This window comes from Lynx rufus, unplaced genomic scaffold (genome assembly GCF_022079265.1).
Source record: "Lynx rufus isolate CCGP_SWC_20201006 ecotype Redwood Valley unplaced genomic scaffold, mLynRuf1.p SCAF_12, whole genome shotgun sequence".
In the NCBI taxonomy this organism is placed as follows: domain Eukaryota; kingdom Metazoa; phylum Chordata; class Mammalia; order Carnivora; family Felidae; genus Lynx; species Lynx rufus.
The window spans coordinates 26,280,469-26,290,752 of NW_025814826.1; the positions used below are offsets into that span (position 1 = coordinate 26,280,469).

The window sequence follows — 10,284 nt, forward strand, 5'->3', positions numbered from 1 at the left end:
TCTAAGCCTCCCAGAAAATACTAAGTACATGTATATATTATCATCCTTAACATTAGTGGGAGTTTTAAAAATGGGAGTATGTCCTGCCAATGTGCTCTAGAAGGCAGTTAGTTATAGGACAGAGACAGATGTGGTGACTGAATAAGCATCGAGCCTTGCTTGACATTAATTATGTCACTATTCATTGTAGTGCTTTACTTCTAGTCTGTAAATTAAGATAATATTAATTTTTGCAGAGAGAAAGATTTAAAAAGTGAGATTTAGAGAATAATACATTGCTGTATAAATAAGAAATGGATACAATTTTCAGTGCCTTCCCAAACTGATTAAACTTCTCAAAAAAGATCATTACATGTCAATACATGTGATCATGTGCTTAAGGACAATCAAATTGTTCTAAATGGGCATTAATATAGCACTTATATGTTTTTTTTCTTCTTTCTAGGGGCAATTGGATTGGAGAAGCACCATATAAAGTAGGGGTACCATGTTCAGCTTGCCCTCCAAGTTATGGAGGATCTTGTACTGACAATCTTTGTTTTCCAGGAGTAACATCAAACTACCTATACTGGTTTAAATAAGCTTATCTTTTCCTTCAGGAAATAGAATGGTTTCTGGGAATAGGCATATATATATATTGAGTTTTGCACATAGTATACATATTTTATAATAATCTTGTTTTCCTTTTATTATTCATTGTATAAATTTGTGTTTGTCTAGTATGTTTGCTTCATCTTGAAGTAACCAAAACATCCATTTCTATCTTCTGATCTCTAAGCCCAAATTAAAATATTGTAGATATAGTATTGACATAGTTGATGCATCCAATCCCAAAACTTGCTTTCCAAAGGAATTATGTTATGTTTGTAAGGAATAAAATATATACTTGACTTATATGTGTGCGTGTATATAGATACATATATACACATATGTATATTTATATACATGCACACACATATAATAGATTATGTAACGCAGACAATAACGTGATTCAGTAGTTAACTTGAGGGAAATTTTTAAAAACACTATTCTGAAATATATATGAGGTGGTGGGACATCTTCAGCACCCATTTCTATAATTCCTACAAAGTGATAAATTGCAAATAATACTCAGTGATATCTGGACATAATAATTTAATTGATCACCCAAGATTTCATTCTGGAGGTATATTTTGTCTTATTTGGATATGCTCAACTTATGTAAGTGTCAAATCATGCTTTTTGTTTAATCACTTTTATTGAATCAGTAATCATGTGTCGAGTGCTTACTGTGTGCAAGGCACTCTGCTCGTTATGTTCTGAAAATGCAAAGATAACGAGATACAGTTCCTGCCTTCAAGAAGCTCACAAAAATATTCAGAAAATAATGCAGTTTAATGATTTTGCTATAAATTTACAGTTTTTTTAAAAATTGATTTTAATGTAAGTTTGAGGAAGTAGATGCCACCATGCTCACCTGTTGGGGGAATAGGTGATAAGACACCCTCTATAATATGTGAGGCTTCTGATTAGCATGAAAATGTAGCTACAATGCTTGGAACTAAAAGAGGCAGGACAAGAATTAACTGCCCAGGGATTACTGTATTAGAGTAAATAGTTGTGACTTTGGAAGACAGAAAACAAAACGCGAAAAAAATTCTGAGAAAGCCCAAGAGAATTAAGGTATGAAAAGTCACAGAAATACAGTTACTGCACAAAAAAATATAGGCGGAGAGCTTCAGAAGGGCCTATCCTGAGAGTGTAGCATATCTTGAGGCCCGTCAGCAGAGGGTAAAGGATGCCAGAAAAAAAAACAAAAACAAAAACAAAAACAAAAACTGGAGAGATGCCAGGACACTTCTGTCTCTTTATGTCATTATTTGGTGAGAATCAATCCAATCACCATGAGCCTTTGAGCATCACATTAAAGATCCTGCACGCACACCATAGTTATGGCTTTGCAGAGTAGCCCTCTTCAGATGGTTCGCTAAGGACTACTTACCAAATCTTATTTCTATGTCTGTGAAGAAGAATAATTTTCAGTCCTCCATTAAGTTTGATTGTGGAAGTCCAATCAAAGTCACTATGAAAATTTCACTCATAAGATTTTGGAAATGCGGTGTTTCCTCATTCAGGAAACCGCTTTAGAGAGAAAAAGTCAACATCTGGGTCAAGACACTTATATTAATTTCATGTGTGTGGTGGGGGTGAGTGAGTGAGAGAGACAGGGAGAGAGAGATTCAAGTTATGTAAAGCTTCCATAGAGTTACAGAGTAAGCAAACAGCGTTAGTTCCAGAGTGCAAATAACAGAAGGAAGCTACTTGTTTAAAATTCTCTACACATTTGCAGTTTCTTAGGGTGGATGCACTGAAAGATGAGTTAATTAAATCCATTCAATGAGGGAAAAATCCACCATCTGGAGTTTAGGTTTACATGATGACAAACAATTGGCCTGATTCCTTTTACAAATTGAATGTGGTGACCAAATGTTTTCATATCATAATATTCTGCTTTTGTGGGCACATATACAGACTTTACTAAACATAAATATGTTTGGAGACTAAAATGGAGAACAGAAGTAGTTGTAAGACTCGGCCCCCAGTCTAACTTTTATCTAACTAAGGGCAACTGGAGCAAAAAGTAATTAGTGGGATGTTTACTTGGTTTATCTAGAAAGTATTTCCATCCTTCATTTTCCTATATTAGTTCTACGGAAGTAGCAAAAGTACTATTAAACAAAGATGACTGTTCTTAGTTCCAGTTCTGTTGCTGGACTACTTGTGTGGCTTGGTTTCTCAGTTCTGAAAAAGAATAATGATATTTGCTACACATTTCACAGAGATTCCTAGGAGGCTAAAATTACCATATTAATAGAAATTAATGAATATGAAAAGCATCATTAACATTATGAAACTTATTTGGGATAAAATTAAGTCTTATGAGCTTCTCTTTGGCAGAAATTTTGTCTGATTCTTTGTGTTCATCCCAGTTTCTTATATAGTGGCTATAATACAGTAAGTGTTTAATGAATGTGTCTACAAATATATTTTTAGAATTAACTAAAAAGTCTAGAATTGCAACAGTGTAGAGGAGTCCCACCTTTCCATGTTTTATTAAAACAAAAAAAAATGTCTTAAATACAAAGCTCTGAATGCATCAAAAATCCAGATAAATCATCAAACATACCAGATGAAGATTAGGGTCTCTGCATGTATAACTCATACCACAGTCCTTTCCAAATCACAACTAGAGCTAGACATTTATTTATAATTTAACTACTCAGCTGAAAATATAACGGGTATTTTTGTTATGCTATCTGTACTTTTTAAAGTTAGTAATATAAAGTAGCCATGTGAAATGTTTCATTTTCCAGGCTAAAGCAAATGAAAATTTGCTGGTGTCAACACCATGTGTCATATTTTTCACAGCATTCAACCATGGTGCTAAGAGAGCTATTTCTCGCTGTAATTCCCAGGGGCAGAAAGAGTCTGGGTAGAAGATATTTCTTAAGAGCAGCTTTAAATAGTCAATATTGAGGTTTTCATTTCAAATTATTTCATTCAAAAGAAGTCGCATCCTACATATTCTACAATATTCTACATATTCTTCTGATCCTCTATGGTATAGATTTTTTATCACCCTTTATTCAGTAAAAAAGTAAAAAATTTCTGTCACAGTATAGATTTTTTTTTGGCTTTCATGTCATCAGAAGACTGGAAAATGACAATTTTAGATGTTACTCTGATGGATTTCTTTATAGAGTTGTATTTGAGGACTTGTGTAGGCACAGTCTTTATGTCCCTGGTGAGGACAGATCACCTTTTCAATCTGCTTTTCAAATGTGGTGGGAACAGTTTTTATTATTATCATTTTTGTTTCTGTTCAGTAGCCTAAGCATTGGGACTTCTGTGGTCCTTGAGGGGATCCCTACTGGCTTCGTTTGGCTGTGGCGCCATAATGTTCCCTTGAAACCTTTGTGGAAATGTTCCTTTGGAAGCTCCGTGCAACTTCAGCACAGAGCTGACCAAACACTAAGGCAAGTTCAACTACTACAATTTATTCCGACTATTTGAATTGAAACAACATGCATTTTTCTCATTAACACATGTGTTAAATCAACTTATAACATTCACCTAAGCAAATCTAATACACAGTTAGGCCAGTTGAAGTGTTTTGTGAAATGCTTATGAAATGAATATAGAAGCTAAACAGATCATTTGAATGTGTCCAGGAAGGAAAGTAATGCTCAGCCTGTGGTATATGTTCTCCCCCTTGTATAACATCATTCCTTATGTTCCTCAGTATCATAGGATGCAAATCTAGACATAAATGGAAGCCTTTACCTACCAAAGTGTTTAGGGAGAGTAAAGTTAGATTTCTATCAATGTCTAACAGTATATTTGACTATATATATATATATATTTTTTTTTGTATCGTCATTATATGTGTGGGGAAAGGCATATTTAAACCCATGCAAAATGACTTTTTAAAAGTTATGTCATGATATAATTTTGACTTATGAGAAGTCAATCAAAACCTTAGGAAGTTTAACAATTCACTCATTAATGGTGCTGAAAATCTGTTAAACCACCATATCCTTACTACAATTTTGAGATTTCTTTTTAGTTAAAGTTTTTATTAAGTGTGAACTAGCAATATCGATTCTGGTGCTAAATATATGGTGCTAAATGAATTGTTAGTGTTAATAGCTTCAGTAATGCTCTTTTTATTCATTGTTAAAAGTATTATCCATTTAATTCCTGATTCAGATATATTAATAAAATCCTGTTACCCATAAATAGGCCAGTGAACTCTTTTTTGTCTGACAGTCCAACATTATTTAGATTTTACAGAATTTAAATACATATCTTTAGAGGTTATCAATTTTCTTTTTAAGGCCTTTTTTAGCTTGGCCACATCCAAGTCCAAATACCACCTGAAGGTTAGATCACACCTACATCAACCATGCTGTAGGCACTGGCGCCCTCTGGTGATTATGAAAATAAATTTTGATGGCTGCTTGGCCTGCAAGAAAAAGCCAGTGTTTTGTTCAAAAAAATTTGAAGTTGCACAGTATTAGAATTCTTGGATACTTCTTAAATCTGACAGCATTTGAAAATTCTTGCCTTTATTGACATAATTTTCTAAGAGGATAAAAGAGAGAATATATCTTGGCATTCACTTTCCTAAATAATGTTTTTTACTGATATTTTAGTTCTGAGGTGCTTATCGAAGTGTTTTTTTTTTTTAACTAAGTACTGCTAAAGTATATTTTTCATTTAGTTTACATCATAAATACAATTAGAATTAAAATTAACAAAATTATAAGTTGTCTCATTTCAGAGGTGTTTATTTTTATTTGGCATAGTACATAAGATTGAAAGGAGATGTGTTAAAATAATTAGATTATCTCTCCATTTTTACTTGTTGGTCTAAAATTTGATAGTGTTCTTTGGTCATAGTATTTAGCTAATGATAAAATTGTATTATTCCCTTCAAAGTCCTTGTAGTCTAACAAATATACATAAAAGCTTAGAAGTTTATCACCTGATATAATTAATGAAGACAAAATTCTTAGGTAAACTTCTGGTTGAGGTGTCATTGACATTATATGTGTGTATCACATAATTGTGATGATCTGTTTTGACGGAAATATTTCTTAAACTATGTTAGTACAACCAAATGAGATATATTTTGAAGCAGTTTTCCATGTTAGTATTTTCAAACTTATTTTAAAGCAAGAGAATACTTTTTATGATCTCAATTATATATAAAACTCTAACATATGCTACACATAAAATGAACCTGCTTATACCCAAGCCTTCCCCAGTGCCTGGGAAGTTTCTTCTGAGAGGCCTAGGATTCCATCAGTTAGAAAAACATGAATCTAAAATATCCAATTCCCCCCCACCCATTTTCCTCTAATATAATCAGTTAATTAAAGCAAGAAAAAATTTGAGGCACTTAATTATTTCAATGATTCTTTTAAATACCCACTTCACTTTGCACATGTTAGAAGTTTCTGGTTTGATGAAGAATTAAATGCTGACTTTAACTGGTGCTTGGATATAGATCATGGGATCTTGTGTTTTGTTATTTGACAAACAGAATTTTGGTATCATAGTAGTTTGAGAATTGGAGACAATTGTGGTGCACATATGAAAATAATGCATTTTTAAAGCATCTAAATGTTTCAAACATGTACATAAATCCTAAAATATACTATATCGTTTTAAATTTTTTAAAAGATTAATTTGGATGTTTTATTCACTTCCTAACACTGTGGCAGTGAAAGGTGCTCTGATGTTGTGATATAATGTCATGAATGTGTGCATACATAAAACCTGTGTAAACCTCTGTTCTTATAAAGCATAACAACTGTAGCTTTGTGAGCTCTGCTGTACTTTTATTCTTTCAATAAAATATTATAATTAATAATTTTGTTTTAAAAGCATATCTAATTCTTTTATTTTCAATAGAGTTTTTAAAATAAATCTAGGGGCGCCTGGGTGGCGCAGTCGGTTAAGCGTCCGACTTCAGCCAGGTCACGATCTCGCGGTCCGTGAGTTCGAGCCCCACGTCGGGCTTTGGGCTGATGGCTCGGAGCCTGGAGCCTGTTTCTGATTCTGTGTCTCCCTCTCTCTCTGCCCCTCCCCCGTTCATGCTCTGTCTCTCTCTGTCCCAAAAATAAATTAAAAACGTTGAAAAAAAAATTAAAAAAATAAACTAAATCTAGAACTAGATGGCATGATAATTTTGGTAAGGTATTAGGAACTACTTTTCTAAAGCAACAATGATTATACCTTTAATGCATCACTGAAATACACCAAAAATCTTCTATTTTCCTTTTTTCCCCTTTCTTCTTTTCCCTGCTTAGTTCTTTCCTTCTTCCTTTCTTTTCCTTTTTTTCCAAAAAATAGTTGGAATTAAAATACAAAAGACATTTCCATGGAGGGAGAAGAAAAGAACAATATATCAAGAAGTTCTGGCTGAGGGAAATTGCAGCAATTGAACATAGATATTTTTATGCTCCCCACACAGAAGGCCTGAAGAGAAACCATAGATGTTCCAGAAAGGCACACCTCAGGCCACTAGCTGGCCCAAGAATAGTGATTCCCAGGGTGGCTCTGCCTTGTAGAAGGGTGATTCTTTCACTCTGGTGAGATGTAAATCCAATAGGCCAGTTCACTGAGAAGGGTTTGAATCTAAGACTTCAAATTTCTCCTTACCATGTGTGATATTGTGATTTATTATAAGAAATACATATTTGGTCTTCCTCTGGTTTTTGGTTCACATCTGCCAAATCCTTGGAATTTCCTAACTGTTGAAGGAGAGTGACAAAGGTGTGTTTTGTTATGTTAATGAAGTTACATTTGGAAAACACTTAAGAATGGGCACTGGTTATGAATGGAGCCAACCATGTGATTAGAGGGTGGGAAACTTTGGTCCCACTCTTTGACCTTTGTGGAGAGGGGGACTGTAAGTTGAATCAACAGCCAATGGTCAATGATGTAATTAACCATGCCTATCTGCTGTAGCCTCCAGAAAAACAAAAAGACAAAAAACAAAAAACAAAAACACCAGGATTCTGAGAAACTTTCAGGTTGGTGAACACGTGGAGGTGCTAGGAGAGTGGCACACCAAGAGAGGGAATGGAAGAATGGAAGTTTTTGCCCTTTCCACATTCCTTGCCCTATGCATCTCATCCATCTGTCTGTTCCTGAGTTATATCCTTTTGTTGCAGGACTTTTTACCACAAGCTTCTCGCAGCTTCAAAAGAATGAAGAGGTGGTTACAAAATGAGCAGCAGGAAAAAATTTATTAGAGTATAAAATTAGAAAGGAAGAATGGTAGGAAAGCTCTCTCCACAGAGAGGGGACATTGGAAAATGAATGCCTAAGGACTATAAGCAAGGGTCACTGTTTTATAAGGCTCTGGTCAGCCCTCCCCCATCCCTTCCTCCGTGTTCCTTCTCAGGTTCTACCCTTATTGGCTTGACAGCTCTAGGCCCTGGGTTATTTCCATTGTATGAGGGGTGGTCTATGGCCAGACTTAAGTCTTTTGTAAAATTCCTGAGGGGAAACCTGAGGGGGAATAGGTAGGATCTGTTACATTCTTAAGAGAAACCTTATGCCTTGGGGGGGTTTGCTGTGGTCAGACACTCCCAGCATTGTTCCAAAATTGGCATTTTTCCCCACCCAGGGACCTCAGTCCCTAATCTTTCCTTCTCTGCCTACTGAGTCCTATCTTCTCTTATCATACTTTTATAATAAACTGGTAATCTAGTAAGTAAATTTCTCTGAGTTCTATGAACTGCTCTAGCAAATTAATTGAGCACAAGGAGGAAGTGGTGGGAACCTCTTTTTTATAGCCAGTTGCTTAGAAGTGCAGGTAATAACCTGGACTTGCACTGGCATCTGAACTACAAGGAGGGAGTCATGGGAATCCCAGTCTATAGCTGGGTGGGTTGGAAGCACAGGGCTCCCAGCTGGCATCTGAAGTGGGGGGGGGGGGTGGCAATTTTGTAGGACTGAACCTTCACCTGTGGGATCCGATGCTACCTCCTGCTAGACAGTGTCAGAATTGAGTTGAATTCCTGGATACCCTGCCGGTGCCTGAGAATTGACTGGTGATGTATGGGAAGCCTCCTACCCCCTAACACACATACATTGGCATTGGTACTACAACCAATTTACCATAATTCACCCAAGACAAGAAAGCCTCACTAACCTAAGCCTTTTCAGAGGGTCTCCCCAGGAGTCTTGTGGCTTTCTGTCAATTGCTTTTCTTTCTCCTGCTGGTCCTGACTGTTTACTTCACTCTCTCATCTTTTAAGCCTCCAGTTTCCCATCCACATATTTGGAAAGTTACATGGCTGAATAGTACGTCCACATAAGGGAATACTATGCAAATAAAAAACAGAACGAGAAAAATCTCTGTATACTGGTAGAGAGTTGTCTTCCAGGATATGATACTAAATGAAAAGGCATGGTACACAATTATAAAACTAGAATGTTGCCCTTGTAAGAAATATTAGCAGAAACAATACACTTAAATACACATGCAGTTATAATATACATTTGTTCTTATTTGCAAAAATGGAGGTAGAATTATAAATTAAGAAGAATAAAAATGATTACCTATGGGAATAAGAAGGGAACAGGACAGAGAGGACAAAAACATCAAATAACTTTGAAACACAATAAGCATGTATCTTTTTTTAATTTTTTAAATATTTATTCATTTTTGAGAGAGAGAGACAGACAGACAGACAGCGGGGCGGGGGGGGGGGAGGAAGGGGGGAGGGGCAAAGAGAGAGGGAGACACAGAATCTGAACTAGGCTCCAGGCTCTGAGCTGTCAGCACAGAGCCCTGACGTGGGGCTCAAACTCACGAATCATGAGATCATGACCTGAGCCAAAGTTGGACGCTTAACAGACTAAGCAACCCAGGAACCCCACAATGAGTGTATATCTTTGGCAGAATATATTGTAAAGACAGAGCTGCAAAGAAGCACTTAACTTTATTCAGTAGTCCATCCATAGTAGTATTAGTGGGAAACTGAGGGAGAAAAATGCAAATAAGGAATTAGGGTACTTTTTTTTCAGTTTTTCAATGTAAGAGAAAAGAAGTATACTTTCCAAAAAGTTAAGAAACACTAAAATGTTAAATAAGAATTTGAAATATTAAATATGAATTATTAACTCAAGGCATCTTCTTTTTGAAAATTAATATATTTTTAGTTTTGAATGGTAAAAAGCCCTAGATGCTATATGGCAATCCAATAACAATAAGTGCCATTTGCTGCACAGATTGTTGTCTCTGACACCATTCACCACTAGACGTAATGCTTGGCATCAGCTCAACTTTCATTGACCTAATCCAAGTCGCCATAGTTTCTCACATAGATTAATGGTGTCCAGTGTGGGGTTTGTGCTCCCAGAGTGTGCACAAGAAGAACCATTTAGAAAAGTACTTAAAAAACACAAGAACTTCTATCAAGAACTTCTATTTGTATTTAATTTTACCTAGGAAAAAAAATATTGTTAAGATTTTCTACAGGCTAATGGGGTAGACAGCATCCCCCTACCCAGGTCCACACATATAAGGATTGCATGTCTTCTGAGGAAAGTGGGGTGACCTGAAGGAATAAGGAGCTGTCCAAGGCAGCATTGCCATGCTCCTTATCTGGCTATTTGCTCTCAGGGCCTTTCAGTGTATTTTCGTGAGTCAGGTAGAGAATTATCTAATTTTGAGATCTAACTTTTACTGAACATTAATAAATGTTCTTGGAAAATTCCTGC

At 35.7% G+C, this 10,284-nt stretch overlaps 1 protein-coding gene across 1 annotated transcript in view; it reads left to right on the forward strand.

Moving 5' to 3' along the window:
* Positions 1-5,237, forward strand: part of PI15 (peptidase inhibitor 15) — a 29,131-nt gene extending 23,894 nt beyond the window's left edge. Inside the window, exon 5 of the mRNA XM_047074056.1 lies at positions 446-5,237. Within this exon, the coding sequence (XP_046930012.1) occupies positions 446-581 (136 nt within the window). The 3' untranslated portion in view covers positions 582-5,237. The remainder of the gene's footprint in view (positions 1-445) is intronic.
* The last annotated feature ends 5,047 nt before the right edge of the window (positions 5,238-10,284 follow it).